The following is a 21,301-nucleotide window of genomic DNA, read 5'->3' on the forward strand; positions in this document are numbered from 1 at the left end:
GGCTGGGGTCTCTAGAAACCTATGGTGGTAGGAATCAGAGCCTGTTTGCTGCAAATGGATTCCCTAAATGCTAACTAGCTAAAAGGATAATTCATCAAGCAATCCATTCCCATATTTGTTAAATAAATGTTTCATCAAAAAATTTATTTGAAGGGGGCTGACTGTGGTTCAGTGGGTTGGGGCATCTGCCGTTGGCTCGGGTTGTGGTCTCGGGGTCCTGGGATCAAGAACTGCATTGGGCTCTCTGCTCAGTGGGGAGCCTGCTTCCCCCTCTCTCTCTGCCTGCCTCTCTGCCTACTTGTGATCTCTGTCTGTCAAATAAATAAGATCTCAAAATATTTATTTGAAAGAACACTTTTCTTTCTTCTTCTTTTTTAAAGATTTTATTTATTTATTTAACAGAGAGAGACCGTGAGAGAGGGAAAACAAGCAGGGGGAGAGGGAAAAGCAGGTTCCCCACTGAGGAGGGAGCCAGACATGGGACTCGATCCCAGGACTCCAGGATCATGACCTGAGCGGAAGGCAGATGCCTAACTGACTGAGCCACCCAGGTGCCTTAAAGGGAAATTCTTTTGAACAAACTGGGTCTATTGGCAAATCTAGTAAATTCAGCCAAATGACCACTTAGTGAACTCACCCTTTGGCAAACTGCTTTCAACAAATCAGGGACTTGGTGGACTTGTTTTTCCTGAAGGGATTTTCAGGATAGCTGGAGGGACCTACCCCAACATACACAGTCTCTAACAACTAGCAATACCTTCCTTCGCAGGGAGGTGGAGAGTCCCCCTCAAACTCTCTCTACAGCAGCAGGAGACCCAGGATGCTCCTCCCAGCTCTGATGAAGCCTCTCGTGGTGACTCCACCCCGACCTGGGTCTCCAGGATACACTCCTCTGTGTCCAGCCTGAATCCTCCCCCTGCTGCAGACCCAGCCCTGCCACTGCTGCATTGTGTGGCTCCTCGGAGCCTCTTTTCCCTGTCCGTAAAAATGGATTGCTCCTCTCTTCTGGCTCCATTAATGCGGGGGAGAGGGGTGGTTAAAACCAAATAAAAGAGCGTCTTCTTAATTTTTTTTTCACAAGCTGTAAGGTACAGTTAACGTAAGAAGTGACCCAGTAAATCAAAGGTCCAGTTGACTGACGGCTCTCCCTGCCTCCCAGAGCTGCCGCTATTTACGATGTTAGATAATGGTGCTTTGCCATTCAGCTTCCAACCACACGAGGGCGATAGTGACCATTTGTTGAGTTGAGTCTCCCTTCCTGCCTCTGAATTACAACCGGAAACAGAACAGGTAGAACAGGGAAGTGTCTAAAATGGTTGTAGGTTACAGCAATGACACTTACTACCTAAGAAGCTCTTTGCTGCAGGGGCAGGGTAACAGGCTTGGGACCCACACTGGGACAAGAACTGGGATCAGAAAGGCCTTTGTTCCCACTGTACCTAGCTACTAATCTGATAAGAGCTCACTTACCCCCACCCCTTTTAAAGAAGATTTTGTTACTGTAAAGAAGAACAATAACAGTGAACATTTATCAGATGTCTACTTGGCCTACGTTCAGATCCCAGGTTCACAGCCACACAACAAAGTGGGTGTTGCTATCCCTATTTTCCAGATGAGAAAACCGAGGCCCAGTGAGAAGTCACTTGCCTATGGTAGTGTGGTTGAGACACACTGAGCTAGAATTCAAAATCATGTTTCTCTGTTCCAAACATCTGACTCTTCCCATCTAAGCCATCCTCTACCTGCCTGTGCTCTGTGTCAGCATCTTTATATGAATTATCACCTTCATCCCCTTACTCTCCTAGATGAAGCTGTAGAGTGGGAGTTAGCACCCTTTTTTGACAATTGAGGAAGCTAAGGCTCAGAGATGTTAAGACTCTTACCTGAAGACACACAGCAACAAAGTAGCCAGGGCAAGATTAGAGCTAGGCATGTCAGTCTCTTGAAGAGTTCAGGGTCTTTCCACCTCAACACTCCATGCTACCCCTGCCCATAAAAATTTGGATACCACACCTTCATCACTATACTCCTAAGGAGGGTGTCAGATCTCCCCACCCTGGTGGTGAGTGTCTCCCTTCTGATCCAGTTCCTGGGACAGTTAGAAGGAGGGTAGGGCTGAAGACCAGGGGACACATCTGCTTTACCTACCTTGGGAATCAGAGCTCCCAGTGTGGATGTGGTAAGAGGAGGAAGCTCTTCAAACTGCAGGACAAGAGAAAGGGTCATGTGAGTCTCTGAGGTTATGGGGACAGATGAAGTTGCTAACACTGATTAAACTTCCATGCACCCTCAGACAGCCGGTGGGGGGCACCTTCTTCTCCTCAAAGAGCCCTTCGGGGGCCCTGCCTGCCCAACAGCAACCACCATACTGATCATGGTAGCTGTTTTGTGGTTAAGTGGACAGGGCCAGCCAGCCACATAAGCTTACCGCAGACTTGACTCTTTCTCCTCTAAGTGTAATTCTTGATTAAAACAATTTAGCATCAGTGAGTCCATGTGCATAACCCAGTGTCCAGTAAAAGCATAATTCTGCCATATCTCGGAACAACCTGTACTATTATTTACTTAATGTATTCTTCCAACTGACTTGCTTTTAAAGACCTCAAACACTGGAAAGCCAGTACCATTTGACAGAAAGAAATGGCAACTAGAAAAATAAATGCAATAAAAACAAAATGATGCCATTACATTCTGCTTGGATATCATTGTCTGTGGAGGGCTACAGGTGTGAGTTCTGTTCTCTCTGAGTTAAAAAGAAGACACTTAAAAGTTCAAGAGAGGGTTAACTACATACTAGCACTAAATGGAGACTTTCCTTTTGATGGAACCAAGATGGACACTAATCATATGGTGGCTGGTTTTTTTTTTTTTTTTGAGAACATCTTATTCTTAGTAGATAGACACAAGTTTATGGAGTGAAATGTCATGTTTCCAAAAACTTAAATTGTAACAATAACTAGCTAGCTAACTAGATGATAGATTAGATAGGTGGATGAATGGAAGGATGGGTGGATGAGAAGATGGAGAGATGGATGGATGGATGGGTGAGTGGATGGATGACTAGAATGATAGATATATAGATAAGTCGGTGGGTAGATGGGTGAATAAGCAGATGGATGGATGGATTGGTAGACATGAAACAAATATGGCAAGATATTAACTGGTGAATCTAGGTGAAGGATCTTTGGGCATTAATTGTGTTATTTTGTAACTTTTCTGAAGGTTTGAAATTTTCACGAGAAAAGGTTTGGAAAGAATATTACTCCGGATCATACCTTATTCTTATGTATCACTTAGTTTTTTAATATCAATGTTTACCAAGTGAAAGGATTCTAAGCATTTATATTGCGATACATATATGGGAATATATTATAATCCTTTAAAGAAGGATTGGCATAAAATTAAATAGAACTGACTAGGAACAACTTTCTCATCATATGACTTGATGTTATTTCATTCCATGACTGTGAATTGTCTAAAATCATCCCAGGCACCATGCTTTGGTAAACACTGATGTAATCAGTACACATCTGTGAGTGGGAAATGAGTGGGGGTTGAACTATCTACTACAGTTCTTGCTTTAAAGCAATTTCCCCGAGGTTGTGGGGACTAGACAGATCAGAGGGGAGCTCTTTGCTGCCCAGCCCAGGCCAGCTCTCCATGGGGCCGTGACTCACCATGCCATTGGTGATGTCGATATCCAGTGCTCCCTGCTTCTGCAGGAGCGCCAACACTGAGCCCAGGAAGTTGGCAGAAATGGCCAATTGTGAGTTGGTGTTTTCACCCATGGGGGGCAAGTCTGGCATCCTTTGTCTGGGAGACACGGCTGGCCGCCCCAGTGGATAGTCAACGAGCTCTCCTCCAGCCTCCCCAACCAGAGTCTGGGGAAGCAGAGAGAAAAGGGGTCACAGGGAGGGGTAAGGGGAGATGAGTGGAGGAGGAGGCTGAGATCGCAGTGAAGTCCTGAATCTGCCGCCAAGCAACCTTCCTTGACTAGACCCACTGGGTCTGGGTTACCTTTTCTTTCATGGCCCCAGCTCTTCTTCATTTGTGATGGAATGGAACTTCTTAGAGTTCTCACTTTATGACCACTTCTAGCCCTCTTTTGCTTTCAATATACGTGTGACATAGATTCTTCCCCTTTCAGTCTTGCCAAAACGAGTTAGCATGTTATGGATCTGCCAAATGCTGTGGTGTATCTATTCTCTAGAGACCAGGCATGTTTCCATGGTTTACAAATGCTGCATGGTCTGCCCTTGGGGACTTCTCCACCTCCTGGAGAGTCACTCTGTCCCTACTGCCTCAGCCAGGCCCTGCCACCCACCATCTCATGACTCCCACCACATCACCTTCCCCCACACTGTTCCAAACCTCCCCCGCACTCTTCTCTTATAATGGCCAACTTATCTGGCAGTTCTTAGCTTAAGTGTCACTTCCTCCAAGAAGCGCTCCATGACCTCCCTGGTTACATCGTTTCTCCTTGCTTTAGGCTCTGATATCCTGGGACCCTCATTCACAGTACTCATGAGCCTTAGTTGCGTATTCTTCTGAGTGACTCTTGGATGGCCTATCCCCTCCAATGGACTATAAGCTCCATGAGGACAGAGAACTCACCTTGTTCAACCATGCACCTCCATCCCCGGCCCAGAGTCTGGCAAACAGCAGGTAACCAACAAATACCTCTTGAATGGCTATTGTTTATGAATAGATGAGGTGTGCCTGTGTATGTGTGCATAAGCAGGCTGTGTCTGGGGCTGCGTGGGTGTTCACCTGCAGCTCTGTCTCTGATGGAGCAAAGTGGGGGGATGCACCCATGTTGGAACAGCCCAGGAGAAGCACGCATGTGTGTGCCCCATGCAGCCAGGGGCCAGATTTCGCTGTGGGCTAGAACCAGCTCATGCTGGCTCATAGCACTCTTGTGACATTCTGTACTTGTCTTCCCAGCTCTTTAGTGATATCAAGTTGGTAGCTTGAAATGGGCCACAGAGGCAGTATTTAGACCATGGAAATCTGCAAATACTACAAATCAGGACTTTTTTTTTTTTAACATCATAAAGAGCTGTCTGTTAGTGCTCATCAACCCCCTACTGGCCAGATTCATTCCTCCAGCAGACCCAAGCCTGTAGCAGCAGAAGGTGGACTGCCTGGGTTTGGATCCAAGGCTCATATTTACTTGCTGTGTGACCGTGGGCAAGTGGCTTGATTTCTGTGCCTCAGTTTCCTCACTAGGGGTTCATCTTATTATGTCCTATGGTTGTGAAGATAACCTGTTTTCATCGACATAGGACACTTGGAATGTGCCTGAAAAGTAGTGAGCCCTTGGTAAGTGTTGGTTGTGATTTTGTTTCTGATGTGGCTCCTAGAAGGTCCTCAAGTCATCAGAAGAGGGTCCTGTTCAAACGTTGCTTCCCAGACATTGAATAGAAGCCCATGGGTCTGGCAATCACCCCCTGCCCGCCTCCCCCAGCCCCCAAGCCCCGGCACTCACATTGAGGTCCAGCTCCAGGAATTCCCCGGTCACAAGCGGAAGGCTGGAGAAGGTATACTGGACACTTCCCAATATCCCCAGAGGAACCAGAGCTGCCGGCAAAGGTAGGGGTCACGGGAAGTCCCCTTGACCCTCCAAGATGCCTTCCCTCCTTGTTCCCCAAAGCAGGCAAAGCGGCAAGGCTCCAGATCCAGACAGCATGAAAAGACCAAGAGTTCTGGTTTCAAATTCCAGCTCTGCCTCTTCCCTGCTGTATGACCTCTGGCAAGACACTGCACCTCTCGGAACTTGTTTCCTCCTCTGTAAAATGGGCTTAACAGAACCCCTTGGACTATACTGTGGGGTCCATGAGATTCTGGATATTGATAAACTTTGTAAACTGTGAAGTACTGTGACCAGGGAGGAAGTTTTAAGGTTCCACAATGTGGTGCTGAGTTGAAGCTGGGATGTCCCTGACTGCTTGTAACCAACAGCCCCATCATCTGGGCTCTTCCTCCCTTGTTCCTGGCCACAAAGGAAGAGAATTTTATCTGTCTGGGAAAATCATCCCCAAACTGCGTGGGGTCCCGAGAGATGTGACAGCCACCCCAGAGGGGTGCGCTTTATGGCCATTAGGACCTATAGGCCCTCATAAGTCAGGAGCCTCTGTGATGTTGTGGTCTATATGAAAGGGGATCCCTGGAACAAGCTGTGCATGAACTGCACAACTATATGGGGCAGGTTTGCCTTCAAGAATGTTCACTGAGAAATCTTGGATCATGGGGTGGTGTTGGAGCCTGGTTCTGAGGACCCAGACAGTCCCCACCATTCTCCTACTCTTCATTCTCTAGTCCCTCCCCAGGCTGAAGCCAGCCCCCCATTGTAGAGATGAGGAAACTGGAAAGTCTTTCCAAGTCCACACCGTTTTCAGGGCAGAGCCAGGACTCAAACCCAGCACTGCCCCCACCCCTCCACCCCATCACAGTCTAGAGCCTGAGACTCCAGGCCAGGTGGGAAGCTCCTCCCTCCAGGGGGATGCCTGGCCAGGTAACCTCTCTCTAGTGGCACCAGCCACACCACACTATGAGGGCCTCAGCAGGTGTGTCCCCACCACTGGACCCTCCTCCCAGACACACTATGTCCCCAGTGCCTGGGGACATGACTGGGCCCAGATCAGGGCTGGCAGATGTTGGCTGAATGAAGCAAAGCAGGAGGGACTTACAGTCCACGAGACCCAGCTGGTCGTTCACAAGACCCAGAGCCACGTCCACGATGGGGCAGAGCTGTAGGGGGAGATGGTATGAGGCTCCAGGGCTGGGGAGGGGAAGGGTGCCCGGATACGGACAATAGCCAGCATTTCCTGCCTGCTCGCTCTGTGCCTGGCACGGTCCACCCGACAGCCCTGTGGGGAAGGCTCTCTCATAATCCCCATTTTATAGCTAGGAAAACCAAGACTCAGAGAGGCGATAAAATCATCATGCAGCTTGGAAGCACCCGAGCTGGGATTCAAACAAGGACAGGGTGACCATTATGCTCCACTTCCTTATGCTTTCACTAATCTGTCTGTCCATGGTCTTCCAGGTCCTCCCCATATCCCAAGAATATACCCCAGCCCTCTGGATCCCACCATCCCTTTGGGCCACCTGTATGCCCGCAGGGATGGAGCCGGCCTGTGGTCCCTTGGTCTGGGGAAAGTCTGTGCTTCCAGCCTCCCGATCCAGGGTGGGTTCTTACCAGGTCAGGGAGGACGTTGGCCAGGACTCTGTTCACTAAGTTGTCCACGAGGTTGGGGAGAAGCCTGAGGAGAGAGGAGTGGAGGGGAGGAGGGAGCTCACCAAGCTTGCCCACACTCAGGCTCCCTAGGCAGGCCCTGACCACCAAGAACTGGAAAATTGTTCAGGAAGTTAGAAAGACAGTGGCTGGGCCTGACTGGACAGGCGATCCCGGCAATCACTTGGCTTTTCATTCAATTCATTCACTCGTCTGTCTGTCTGCCCATCTGTTCGTTCATCCATCCATTCATTCAACCATCCATCCATCCATCCATACATCCAACCAACAAACAAATGCTCCTTGAACTCTGCAACGGACCAGGCCCCCTTCATGAGTGCAAAAGTCATTCCTTCCTGCTCATCTGGCCCTCTAGTGAGCTGCTTGGTGCAGCTTTGTGCAGTCTTCCCAAAGCCAAATGAACATATCACTTGATCCAAGCACCTAGCACAGTTTCTGGTGCATAGTAGATGCTCAGTTAATGTTTGTGGAAGGCAGGGGAGGAGAAACACTGGCCAGTAAAACATGCTCTTGTGGTCCACAAGCAGAAATGAGTTGTTGATGTTGAAATGCCTGGGACATATGATCAGTCCTACAAAGAAACAGGTCCAGAGAAGGGGTCCAGAGTGAGTTCTAAGTCCATCACCAACTGTAAACTAACTGTTCTAACCAGTTAGTTAAGTGTGTGGGGCGGGGAATCAAAGTGTTGATGCAAGGACAAGACACACTGATGGACAGATAGACAGACTTGTAAAGCAAGCGTGTTCTGAGGCTTTGCAGTGTGATGGGAAGGTGGGTGGGAAAATGGCTTTCTTAACACAAAGAGTAACAAACAGTTCATCCCCTTAAAAATCTAGCTATCTCTGCCCCCAGCAACCACTACCTGCCTGTGCCTGCCCACGTCGTAGCTGACCATCCAGCACTCGCCGGTTGGACAGAGCCAAGAACTTCTCGAGATCGTGTCCTAATTAGAATGTTTCACGATGCATTTTGGCCTCCTTTTTAAGGGGATGAGTACTTCAGGGTGCCTTGTCTTGGTTCCAGTTCTCCTTGGAGGATAAAACCCTTGAGAATTCACCTGCCTGTTTACCCACGCATGGATGCGTGTGTGTGCCCGCATGTGTGGGCGAGGGAGCCTTGGGATTTCATCTGTGTACACTCAGGGCACAGACTGTTTTCTTTTTCTGGGAAATTATCTGGCAGACACATTGGCCCGTGTTTAAAATGTGTGTAAATGGTTATTCATTGTAACCTTTGTCAAAGCAGAAGTTCAGACAAATTATCATGTCCCCACACCAGGCGACTAGACAAACACATGGTGGTTCGTCCAGACAATGGAATACTACACGGCCGTTAAAACAAGGACGAAACTCTCAATGTTCAAACACAGAAAAATCTCCGAACAGAGTAAAAGAAAAAGACGAAGTGCAAAATGGTGTGTCTAAGGTGTACTTATTTGTGTTCAAAGGAGGGTTGGGAATGAGAATTTAAGTTCATGTTTGCTTCATTTATAGAAAGGAATTGGAAGGGGAATCAGGAGAGAAGCACAGTGAGCTTGCTGGGGAGGGGCAGATGGGAGTCCAGGTGGGAAGGGAGCTCTTCAGTCTGTGCCTTTTTAGTTATATATATACATATATATTTTTAAAGATTAATTTATTTATTGGAGAGAGAGAGCAGGAGAGGGGCAAAGGGAGAGAGAGAGAATCTCAAGCAGACTCCTTGCTTGTAGAGCCCAGTGCGGGGCTTTATCTCATGACCCTGCGATCATGACCTGAGCCAAAATCAGGAGTCAGACACTCAGCCAATTGAGCCACTCAGGCATCCCTATTTTTTTTTTTAATATTTTGAGCCATGTGTCACCAAACATATTTCCTAGTGAAAATGTGAATGTAAAAATCTGTGAGGTTTCTAGGTGTTTCTCTCTGCCTCCTCTCCTCACCAAAATATCAGGGGCCAGTTTTCTATGTCCTTAACTACCCTAGAGCAGACACAAAGACTCAGAGGAGCTCATGTGAATCAGAAATTCTTGAGTCCAAATGGCACAATGAGTTTTTCTACTCCCAAAATCTAGGTTGGGTGAGCACAGGAGTGATAGGGAGAAAAGATTGATAACGCAGGAGGGGAAGGAGTAGGGGGTGGAGGTCTCAAAGAGAGAAGCCAAAGAAGCATCTCCCATGATGAGGACCAGGCAGTGAAAAGAAAGGACTCAGCTCTGAGCTGCCCTGATGTGCCCTTATCCAAGACTATCACTTGGGGGCAGCGTACCCCTCAATACACAGACACTTGAAACCTCTCCAAACAGAGTCTGGGGACTTGGCCATTTTGTGGGGAGAGCATAACAGAAAAAACTCAACCCCTAACCAACACTGTCTTGGACAGAACCAGCTGGGAAATTTCCCCATGAGTAGGGGCTCCAAGGGACACAAAACTCCCACTAGACATATATTCAGAAAACCCTTAAAATGTACCAGATTCTGTACTGAGTGTTTTGAACTCATTATCTCAATTTCAAAGGGAAAAAAATCACCTCCATCCCATAGACAAAGAAACTGGAGCACAGAGAGGGCAACAGAGTTGCTCAAAGTCACACAGCAAGGAATAGTGTAGCTGAAGTTTGAACTCCAGGCTGCTTCTAGAGCCTTTACCCGGAGCCATATGGTTTGTCAAAGACAGACTATCCACCATCTCCCAAGGCACTCCACTGCCCACTGGTACTCACCCTCGAAGCAGCTTGACTTTGATACCCCCCAACAGGGTGTCACATCGCTCAATAACTAGCCTAGGGTAGCCCGTGCGGTCCATGGTCAGCCGGACCTTGGCAGTGATGTTCACTTCCACAGCGATGTCCAGGAAGCCAATGAGACTAGAGGAGACCATGGGGCCGGTGAGATAGTGAGTCAACCTCGACTGCCAGGCAGCTCAGCTTCATTCAGTTCTACATAGAACCTTGCACCTTGGCCTTGAGCCTTGCTGTCCCTGCCTCTTGCTTTTGGGCATCTATTAAGCCCCTTACTCACCTCTAGGGGTCCCAAACCAGAAGGCTTCCCTGCTCTCTCTACATCTCTGAACAAATCTATCTCCCTCTTAGTCCATGAGATCGGTCAATAAATGAACTCTATACATAAAATCTGGTTTCCAAGGTGACTACCCATTGACCTAGCAATATAGACATGACCTCATCCCACAGGGAGAATTCAGCGCAGAAGTCCACTGTCTGAGGTCCTTGGATAAGCACCTACTTTGTGGCAGGCCCTCTGCAGGGAGGCATTTGCATGCCTTCCCTCACCTGTGGCCACAGCCACCTGGAAAAGGAGATGTCATTATGCCCATTGCAGGCAAAGACACAAAGGCTCAGTGACATGACGGGGCTGACCCGAGGTCACACGGCTTTAAAGAGAGTCAGGATTCAAACTCAGGATGTCACAGCTTCCTTCACTGCTGACAGGGACCACAGGATGACCTCAGCTCAAAAGTATAAGTCATGCACTGGTAACGCATTAGGTCTTACTACTCCCCACATTGTGGACAAAGAGGCTGAGGGCCAGAGAAGGGAAATGAGCTGCCCAAGATCACCCATCCAGGACACAGGGTGACGGGGACCCCTCTGGGGCTGAGGGTACACACCTTTTCCCGTTGATGGCCACACGGGTGTACAGGCTCAGGTAGACACCCACACCGGGCAGGAGCCGCACGGACACCCGGGGAAGGGTCAACTCCACGATGCGCAGCCTGCATAGGACAGGGTGGTAAGATGGGGGTCATCCCCTCCCCGCCTGCCACCCTCCACTAGGAGTCTCACACCATCCCCTTCTCTGTGCTGCATTCATCCCTCCTGCCTCTAAAGAGACCTGAGCTTTGTGGATAGAACTTGGAAAACACAGAGAAATGAAAGGGGAAGAATGCATGGCCCATAGTCCTACTGCTTGGAGACACACTGTTTACATTTCCTTTGGATTTTTTTTTTTTTTCGTAATGATGCCATTCCCTCTGCTTGTCCCTGCCCCTTCTTTGCCTGGTTCCTTCCTACATATTCTCAGATTACAGTTTAGGACCCTCTCCCTCCAGGAAGCCTTCCCTGACCTCCCCCATTATACACATCTTCATTTCCCCATAAACTGCTTACCAGTGTTGTAATTGTATGATTATTTTCAGGGGTTTTTATGAAAGCCCATATGCCCCATCAGCCTGTAAGCTCCATGAGGACGAGACACATTTTTGGCTGACCATGTGACTTGTGCTCAGTGCCAACACAGCGGCCTGCACATAGGAGGAGCACTAAGTATTTGATGAATTAGATAGTGAATGTGAGGAGGAGACTGGGCACAGTTGAAATTACCATATATGTGTAATTTTAAATTCTTGGGTGTTTTCCACTTGAACTGTGACTAGGACCAGTCTCCAGATGAGGAAATCAAAACTCAGAGTGATGTAAAGTGTGGCCCAGAGTCACACACATATACAAAAATGTGAGCTGAGACTCAAATTCAAGACTGCTTAAGGACAAGACCCCAAGCCATACAACTGGGGACTCCCAAGACCTCCAGGCCTGAGGCCAAGCCTTGCAGTGCATGGGGCTCTGAAGACTGTCACCCCTCCAACTCCAGGCCCTTGGGGGTCATCACGCAATTTGTAGGTTCATCATCTGACTTTGATAGGAAAAGCCCAGCCCCTCCTTACCCGGTGATGCCCTGTACAGTGCTGATGATGCCGCCCTCGCCGAGCACGCCCAGGACTCCGCCTCCTCCGAGAAGCCCTCCATCACCAAGGAGACCACCTCCACCGAGCAGGCCACCTTGGCCCGCCAGGATGCCTTCACTTGCCAGCATGCCTCCAGTGCCCAGCAAGCCACCTGGGCCCAGCGCCCCGGTGGCTACCCCGGGTGGGATCTCTCCAGGCCGCAGCTCTCTCCGGTGAAGCCTGCCCACGGCTGGTGCACCTTCGGCTGACCTGTACCGCCCATGGCCCCTGTTGTAGCCATATGCATTCTCGGCCTGGCGGTAGTTGCCGCTTCGGAGGTCCCTGTTGTTTCCATCTGAATCAAAGATCTCACCGTATCTGTATTTGCCCCCCAGCTGAGCGGTGTTGTCATTGGTCTCGATGTGACCATACTTGTAATTACCGCCAAGCTGGTTGCCATTGGTATATTTTGGGGGGTGCTCTCGGACATGGAAATCGTTGTAGGGAACGCCACCGACACCTCGGGAGAATTCAACGCGTCTGTAGTCATTGTAATGGTGTCGGCCACCACCCAAAAGACCACCACCACTGCCACCCAAGAGACCACCACCACTGCTGCCACCACCACCCAATAAACCTCCCCCGCCTCCACCCAACAGGTTGTCTTCACGCCCTCCACCCCTACCACCAAGCAGGCCCCCCAGAAGACCACCGCCCTTACCACCACCACCAGCCAGCAGCGACCCACCCTTGTGTCCTCCGCCACCCAATAGCCCCTCATCCCTGCTGCCTCCGCCACCCAGCAGCCCCCCACCACCACTGCCTCCGCCACCCAGCAGCCCCCCACCACTACCACCCAGGAGCCCCCGACCACCGCTGCCTCCGCCACCCAGCAGGCCCCCACCACTACCACCCAGAAGCCCCCCACTACTGCTGCCTCCGCCACCCCACAAATCCTCATCCCTGCTGCCCCCACCACCCAGCAGCCCCCCACCACTACCACCCAGCAGCCCCCCACCACTACCACCCAGAAGCCCCCCACCGCTGCTGCCTCCACCACCTAATAAACCTCCCCCAACTCCACCCAGCAGGTCACCACCACCCCCTCCACCCCCACCACCAAGCAGGCCCCCCAGAAGACCACCGCCCCCACCACCTCCACCTCCACCTCCACCAAGCAGCCCCCCCAGGAGCGGCCCGCCACCATCACCACCGGCTTTACCCATGGGCACCTCTCTCAGGGCTGAGCGGAGAGCATCACTCTGCTGTAGGGTGCCCGAAATGGCTGCCGGGAAGCAAAGGTACCGGTCAGGGCTTTCTCCCACAGCTCCTGGGTGCCGCCTCTGGAACTGCTCACCCCGTTGGGCCCTACTTTTCCTCGTGGCAAAACGTCACGGTCAAATGGGAAAATGCCTCCAGACCAATAGCCCTGATGTCCCCCATTCTCACTAGCTGCTGACCTTGACCTGCTCTCACTTGAACTAGATTCACACCATTCACCAAACCTGGAAAGATTTTCTTCTTCATCCCCCGTTCCGAGTGCTCCAGACTTTAGAGCTTATAAACCTGCTTAGACGGGAATCAGGGCAGGGAGTGTCTTTGTTTGCCAGATGACAAAAATGAGGTCCCAAGAATTAAAGGCAGGATTGATGATAGCTCCTGCATTTGAGGGCCTCCTATGCACCAGGAACCGTGCTAAGTTTTCAAAAGGCTTTCTCATTCGTCCTCGTATCTGTCCTCTGTGATTCGGCCAAAATCACATAGATTTTGCAGATAAGGAAACTGAGGCTCGGAGAATGCAAGAAGTGGACTTAAGGCCTCATTGTCCGTATTTGAGCCCCAGGAAGGCCGATTCCAGGACTCCAGGCTCTTAGTTAGTGGCGTCTGCTGCCTCAGCTCTAAAGTCCTCAACACGCTATCATGCACACAGTGAGTGCTCAGGAAATGGTACCCAAAAGCAAAAGGCGTGATGGGGCGCCTGGGTGGCTCAGTGGGTTAAGCCTCTGCCTTCGGCTCAGGTCATGATCCCAGGGTCCTGGGATCGAGCCCCGCAACAGGCTCTCTGCTTGGGAGGAAGCCTGCTTCCTCCTCTCTCTCTGCCTGCTTCTCTGCCTACTTGTGATCTCTGTCAAATAAATAAATAAAATCTTAAAAAAATAAAAGCAAAAGGTGCAATAATTCACCCATCCACCTGACACAGAACCTGCCAGTGATGAAGGGTGTCCGGGGGCACCTCAGAGGCGGCTGTACAGCCCCACCCACCCCGTGTCATCCCTCACCCCCTGCAGTCCTGAACTCACCGTTGCTCAGCACATCTTTGGTGACCCTGAGGACAGTGTTTGTCTCTTGGCGGAGGCCACAGACAGCTGCCACGGACAGAGCAGCCACGCACCAGGCCGTCCACATGCTGGTGCGGCTTCTCTGCTGAGGAGACAGTGCATGGGATGGCTGTGGCCCCGAGTCACCACCCTGGCCAGCAGGTGGAGCTAGGCAGCCCCTGCCTAGGGTCCTACTAGCACCCTGAGGCCCAGAGACCGAGGGAGAGGGGATGTACTGAGGTCACACATGGGGCAGGTCCAGAATTCCCAAGACCATCTTCTAAGTTTTTCAAAATGAAATGAGTCTGGAGATATAAAGCAGACTCATGAACCAAACTGTCCTAGAGCCATGGACGTCTGATTATCCCTCAAGATGAAATTTCCAAATGGAGTATCAGGAAGGGGGTTCATATTGATTCCAACCAAAGTAGCAGACTAGTAGCAGACAGGCTCTAGAGGAAATCTCTTCAGTATCTACCCCTCTGTTCACCCACCAAGCCATCCATCTTCCCATCCATCCTTTTTTCCATCCATCCATCCATCCATCCATCCATCCATCCATCCGTTCATCCACCTATTAACACATTAATCTAACCACCCTTTCAGGGCACCCAGCCAGCCAGAAAACATTTCTGCCTCTTTGGAGGAGACAGTCCTATACCATGTAGTTAAGATTTAGGGCTCTGGATCAGAGCTGTCTGGGTTTTAATCCTTAGACAAGAGATTTTACTTTTCTGACCCTCTGCCTCCTAATTACTGACACATTGTTTCTGGTATGAGGTAGACACTCAATAAACAGCAGCTGTTGCTGATGTCTTGGTACTATTATTAAAGAGCCCTAAAGAGTGGGTGTGGCTTGTTATGGGATCGGAGAGGAGGAAAGCATGCGTTTTGGGATGAGCTGCTTAGCCTCTAAGAGACTTAATGTTGCTGCCACCATGTCCTCACCCACTTCTCTCACTCTTAATTCAGTCTACCTAGTCGTCAGCTTTAGAGGATCATTGACTCCCCTCTGGGTCAAATTGTAAAATCACTAGCTTCAGCCCCCTCCACTTACATAACCTCTTCTCTTCTCCCGGCCTCCACTTCTCTTAAAGGTCACAAAGCCCCCATGTTTCTTCCCCACTCCCATCTACTTGCAGAATATTGGAAGCACTCACTTATACTAGAATATGAAGGACTAATAGATGCAAAAAACTTTTTGTCCTGGCTTCTTCACCTCATCTTTACCTACTACCTAGAAAGTTCTGTGTACAAAGAGGGATCACCATCTTCAGTTAGAAAGATGGGCACCAATGGAGGGATTTCTGGCAAGCAGCTGAGGAGTCTCAGAGAAGTAGCAAAGGTGGCGGGTAACCCAAATCCCTGGAAATGTAAGTGCAGCTCTGTTAACCCAAGGTCACTGGTGTGGTTCAGGCCCTTTTGTTGATCCCTGAGAGGCTCTCCTGTCTGTGTCTATGTTATAGGCAAGACAACAGAGGCTCAGAGAGGGGTCACCCTCACAGGTCTCCTGTCTGAGACTCTTCTCCTCAGCCTCCCCCCTACCCAGATACTGAATGGGGAAGGGACTCCTCCTTACCCCTGAAATGTCCCTGAAGTTCCGGTTTGAGAGGTCCTGTCCACCCAGCCCTCTGCTTTTGGCTGAGTCTAGTTACAGGCCAAGCTTATATAGCAGCTGGGTCGGAGCCCAGACCTAGAGAGGGAAACACCATGTAATTACGAGAGATTGGAATCCAGATGTGCTCTGCAAATCGGGCACTGAGCCCCAAAACCACAAAGGTTTGCGGTTTGCGGCTAATTCTGAGAGCTATGTTCAGCCCCGGATGGTGTCACAAGAGCTGGGGTTTATCAGCCTCTGTGCACATTACTGGGTTCTCTGTAGAGGCAGGCCCCAGATGGGAGAACTAGAAACACCTAAGACGCATCTGGTTTCAGCTGTGAGTCAGGCCCTGCCCACTTCAGATGGCCTGGGCAGCCAGGAAGAGCCCCGGGACTGGACTCAGCCTCAGGCTGACTCAGGTTCAAACTCAGGTTCAACCCCCAACTCACTGCATGACCTTGGGCCAGCCGTTCCCCTTCTCTGGGTCTCTCATCATTTCCATCTGTTAGATGGGTATAATGCCTGCCTCCCGGGACAGATTGGAAGATTCAGGGAGATGCATATAGGTCTGACTCTTCAAACTTGGGGCTGGTGTGAAGAGAACAAGTAGATGGGCTTCTTTTTTCCTGTAGAAGATTTTCTCCCAGTCCTTCATTCTGAAATGTTCACACATACAGCGAAGTTGAAATAACTGTACCCTGAAGACCCACACACTTGTCACCTTCCGCCCCCCACCCCAGCTACTCCGGCCGTTAACGCTGTTCCTCTTACTCCATCTCCTATCCACCCATGCATCTGACAATCCTGCTTTTTAAAAAATGTATTTCAAAGTGAACTGCAGGGAACAGTACATTTCCTTCTAAACGCCTCAATACGTATGTCATTGTGACTCTTTTCTGTGGATCTAAAGTATAAACAGTGAAATGCACGGATCTCAAGTGTTTATTTGTTGAATTTTGACAATTCAGTACAATCATGTAGCCCACACCCATCTCCGTATAGAACATCTCCATCACCTCAGAATGTTGCCTCCTGCCCCTTCCCAGTCAATGCCTCAGAGGCAGCCACTGCCCCTCCAAGACCTGCCGGGACAGAGTCCGGGGCCCCTTCCTTGGCATCCAAGGTGGATCCACTTCCCATACTCCATCCTGCTCTTCTCCGGACAGTGTGCTGCTCATTCCACTCCACCCCCCACCCCATTCCCTGTCTCTGGGCCTTTGCACGTGCAATATTTGCCACAGGATTCCCTTCTCCAGACTCCGTCGGTGATCATTGTACAGAAATGTCAGCTGCTCTAGAGAACCTTCTGTGACAACCCCAACCCTGACCCTTCCCCTGGGCCACGCCGGGCCCTCTACAGCCCATAAGAGATGGTGTTGCTCTGGACAAACCAGACCTGTCCCCCAAAACCCAGCCAGCACGGGCACAGCTGCCAGTGTAGGGAATGAATGAATGTGAGTGCTCATTCTCCACTGGGCTTGGAGTTCTCGGAGTCCTTGCTTCCCACCCCCCAGCCCCCATCAGGGTCCTGCCTCCATGTTTCATTGATACCACCTCCTCCCTGCCCCCACTAGGTTCTCCTGGGAACTCCTCGGGGGGGTTGGTGGGGGGGGCATTTCTTTCTCCCCATCAAGGCCTCGTCTCAAATTGGGCTGAGAAGAATGTGTTTCCCTAAATTCTGCAAGGAGATGGCTTCCTCCTCCCTTCCTGGGGGCAGCAGAGGCATCAAGTCCCGCCAAGCTCACTGTCATCACTGGGTCCTGGGTCTGCCCCACTCTGGGACTCCATTTCCCCATCTGCAGTGTGTGCATCAATGAACAGACTTTGGAGCTGGATGCCGGATTTGAGTTCTTCGCCACGTCTCTCCAAGCCTCTGATTCTTCGGTTTTGAGATGGTGACCAGGATGGGTCTGCCTCAAGAGTGTTGTGAGGATGGAGGGACTTAATCACGTGGCCTTGAGAACAGGGCTAGACACACAGCGGGTGCTTAGTAGGTAGCCTTCTTGTCCCCATCATCCGGGTCCCTGCTGGTTCCACATGGCGGCAAATCTGAGCGAGCCGTGAATGTTGCGGGGGGAGTGGGCTTTAGCCCCAGCCCTGGGCTCCCTGATCACTTTTGGGGGCTGGAAGGGCTCTAGGGCAGGGGCCCTGAGAACCACGCATACCTGCACTCCTCCCATGTCCCATTTGCTCTCTCCACCCCACACAAGCCCCGCTCCAGGCCCTCAGTCTCGCATAACTTCACTGCCCTAGCTGGGCTTGGAAGGTTACATAGATGTCTGGAATGGGCCTAGAGCCTCGTGGGGGCTCAGCAAACAGCAGCCCCCTTGTTGGTCCCCCATTGTCTGGCATTTAGTGTGATATAAATGCTTCTTAAACAAATATTTTACCTTTAAAAATGGAAATACAATGCAAGAAGGCAGTGGTGCTCTGTGCCCCCCCCTTCCCCCCACAGGGAACAGTGCACACTGGAAACCAGAGGGCAGCACAGACGGGAAGGTGGTTGGCTAGCGCCTGTCACCTGAGGCTCCGTGCCCTTCCCAGTCCTGCGACCCGCCAGACCCCGGTGACCATGAGGCTGGCCTGTCCCCTGGAGCCCCAAGAGGATTAGCACAACTCTGGCGCCAGGGAGCTCACCTGGGATTAGTGTCCAAAAGGCACCTTTGTCTGGGGCGGAAGCAACCAGGCCCTGGGAGGTGACCGACTCACCCAGAGGTGACTCAGTTGTGCAGAGGGCCACGTGGCGGGCTCAGGCAAGGGGCTAAGGGATCAGGAAACAGAACCAGTCCCATTACTTGCCCTTCCTTCCACCGGGTCTCGTGAGCTCTCAGCTGCGAGGGCTGCAAGGGGGCTGCCCATCGAGGGGCTCTCTACATATCTGACTTCATCCCCCTACTCGAAGTGCAAAGGTTCAGAGCTTGGGGTCTGGAGTCAGGGAGCCGGGTTCAAATCCTGACCTTGTCTCTTCCTAGCTGTGTTGGGCCGGGGGCCAGTCACTTAACCTCTCTGTGTCTCAGGGTCCTCAACTATGGACTGAGGGTAAACACAGTTCCTAGAAAGCAGGGTTGGTTCAAGAAGTCAAAAACACAACATACCTAAAGCCCCTGGAACAGGAAACATAATAAATATAGCAAATACTTTATAGCATGACAGGGGAAACGCCCAGGTGTTAGAAAAACGGTCAGAAGGATCTGGTTCAAATCCTGGCTCTATCACTCCGGGGCTGGACAGTTCTATTTCTCGGAGCCTCCATTTCCTCCTCTGTAAAACAGAGCCATCACATCCACTGATTCTGGTCGCTGTGAAAATTCACTAAGGTAAGGGATGTTAGGCAGAAAATGCTAAGACTGATATACAGTAGGTGCTCAGTGGAGATCAGCTGCTCTCACAGCTACCCCACGAAGCCACAGGGCTCACTGTGGTGCAGCAGATACCATCCCTGATTTGGCAGCACTCTTGGTCGAGGGGGAAAATGGGACCAAGGAGTGACAACCCAGTGTGGTGGGAACAGTAATGGACCCTGCCTATAGCACGGGGAGGCTGAAGGCTGTAGGAGCCCTGCATGTGGAGGGCTGGCAAGAGTCTGCCAGTCATACCTGGGTGAGGGGTGCTGCTCCAGGAATCAGGGGAGCCCCACATGAGGGCCTGGCCACATAGCAGGCAGGTCTACCGCATGCCAGGCACGCTTCTCTATACTTGAGGATGATTTTCTCATTTAATCCTCCAACGACCTATAAGGGAGTCCTAGAGTGTTCCCATTTCACAGATGAGGAGCTTGAGGCACAGGGACCACTCTGCTCCTTCTTCATGCTCTCAGAGGAATTGGCGGAGGCCATGTCATGGGCAGCCTTGACCGCCAAGCTGGGATTTTGGATGATTTCCTGCTGGCCGTGATAATCCCCACAATGGGGCGCTGTCCATGGTGGTGAGGTGGTCAGAAGTGGTCAAGGAAGGGCTGGAGGAGAATGGGAGGAGGGAGGGAGCGGATGAAGCGTGCTGGGAAGGCAGCGCCATGTAGCAGTAATAGGAGCTCACCGTTCTGAGCGCTGGGTACCCGCAAAACTTCACTACTATAATCCGTAAGTTACCAATGAAGAGATCGAGAGTCAGAGGGATTGAATGACTTGCCCAAAGCCACGCGGCTCTTGGGCACTTGGGATGGGATTTGAACACAGACGGCTAACCTGGGCCACTCATTGAACCACTGCCCTGTTCTGGGTGGGAGTCAAGAGACAAAGGAAGTAAGAAAAGAGGCAAAGATAAACCCCAACATGTCAGTTAGCCCCAGGCTTGGCATACATGCCAATAGGGGCTGATGACTGTAGGATGAGTGGATGGGATGAGGAAGGAGGGGGAAGGAAGGAAAGGAAGGAGGCAGGGGGACTAGCTGGATGGGTGGGTGGTCACAGGGTCATTCCTGTTAATGCAAAACCCTTCAACCTATTAATGCACAAATGCTGCAACTCTCTTCTGTCTCCCCAAATCCTGAGCCACCCCCCACCAAGACTTCACTGGCACGTCTTCCCTCAAGCCCACATGTAAGTGCCAACTTGGGGTCATTCCCCAGAACCCGGGGGGCCAATCCTGAACAGTGGAGAGGAGCCAAGCACTGAGGCAGGACCCCCAGTTTCCCAATGCAGCTCTACTGTGGTGCGGTCTTGGGCCAGCCAGGACCCTCTCTGGCCTCAGTTTCCCCATCCACTCTATGAGCATTTGGTGTAGTTTGTTCTGAGGCCTGTCCTGCGGCAAGTCCACCACTGATGTGCAGCCCATAGGGATCCCTCCAGGGCAGAACCAGGTCTTCCTTCCTTCTCTCCCTGGCTCCTTTTCTCCCTGAAAAACTCCTATTCACCCTTCTGCTCATAGATCGCTTCTGAGAAGGGTCCCCAAGTCGGAAAGGCAGAGACAGACAGACAGATACAGAATCAGAGACTCAGAGTGAAAGATCCGGGTACTTAGAAAACTAGAGATGGAAGGGGAGCAGGGGTCAGGCAAGGGGGGCATGAAGAGCCCGAGGCAGAGGTGAAGGAAGGCAGGACAAGACACAGAGGCTTCTCAGGCCAACGAGGTAAATTTGGGAGGCAAAGCTACAAGGTCTAGGCCCCAAGTCCCTCACCCTCCAGGAGCCCCGGCCTGGAGCTGGCAAGGAGGGTTCCACAAAGAGGCCGAGGCAGCCCCTCTCCATGCCAGGGAATAACGAGCCAGGAGGTGCCAAGAGAGAGAGAGGCGGTTTATTGAAAGCTCAAAGCTCTCCACTGAGGCCAGAGTGCTCTTCAAAGCAGTGTCCTGTGGCCAGCCCTGCAGTCCCCACCCCAGACTGGGGGCAGAGCGGTGGGGCCAGAGCACCTGGGTGGTCCTGGGTGGATAAGGGGCACTAACCCTGTCACCGACACAGGCTAGAGACCAGGAGGGAAACTGAGGCCAAGTGGGCAGGTACATGGACTCTGGAAGTCAACGGGGAGGGCAGGT

General features: G+C 51.2%; 1 protein-coding gene across 1 annotated transcript in view; it reads right to left on the bottom strand.

Moving 5' to 3' along the window:
• The window catches only part of BPIFB4 (BPI fold containing family B member 4), a 28,531-nt gene extending 12,682 nt beyond the window's left edge, over positions 1–15,849 (bottom strand). The window contains exons 1-11 of the mRNA XM_044262336.1: positions 15,812–15,849; positions 14,215–14,338; positions 13,137–13,199; positions 11,915–12,434; positions 10,862–10,966; positions 9,957–10,100; positions 7,202–7,265; positions 6,690–6,750; positions 5,489–5,580; positions 3,678–3,881; positions 2,149–2,202 (exon numbers count right to left, since the gene is read on the bottom strand). Of these exons, the coding sequence (XP_044118271.1) occupies positions 2,149–2,202; positions 3,678–3,881; positions 5,489–5,580; positions 6,690–6,750; positions 7,202–7,265; positions 9,957–10,100; positions 10,862–10,966; positions 11,915–12,434; positions 13,137–13,199; positions 14,215–14,320 (1,413 nt within the window). The 5' untranslated portion in view covers positions 14,321–14,338; positions 15,812–15,849. The remainder of the gene's footprint in view (positions 1–2,148; positions 2,203–3,677; positions 3,882–5,488; positions 5,581–6,689; positions 6,751–7,201; positions 7,266–9,956; positions 10,101–10,861; positions 10,967–11,914; positions 12,435–13,136; positions 13,200–14,214; positions 14,339–15,811) is intronic.
• Between the last annotated feature and the right edge of the window lie 5,452 nt (positions 15,850–21,301).

This window comes from Neovison vison, chromosome 8 (assembly GCF_020171115.1).
Source record: "Neovison vison isolate M4711 chromosome 8, ASM_NN_V1, whole genome shotgun sequence".
In the NCBI taxonomy this organism is placed as follows: Eukaryota; Metazoa; Chordata; class Mammalia; order Carnivora; family Mustelidae; genus Neogale; species Neogale vison.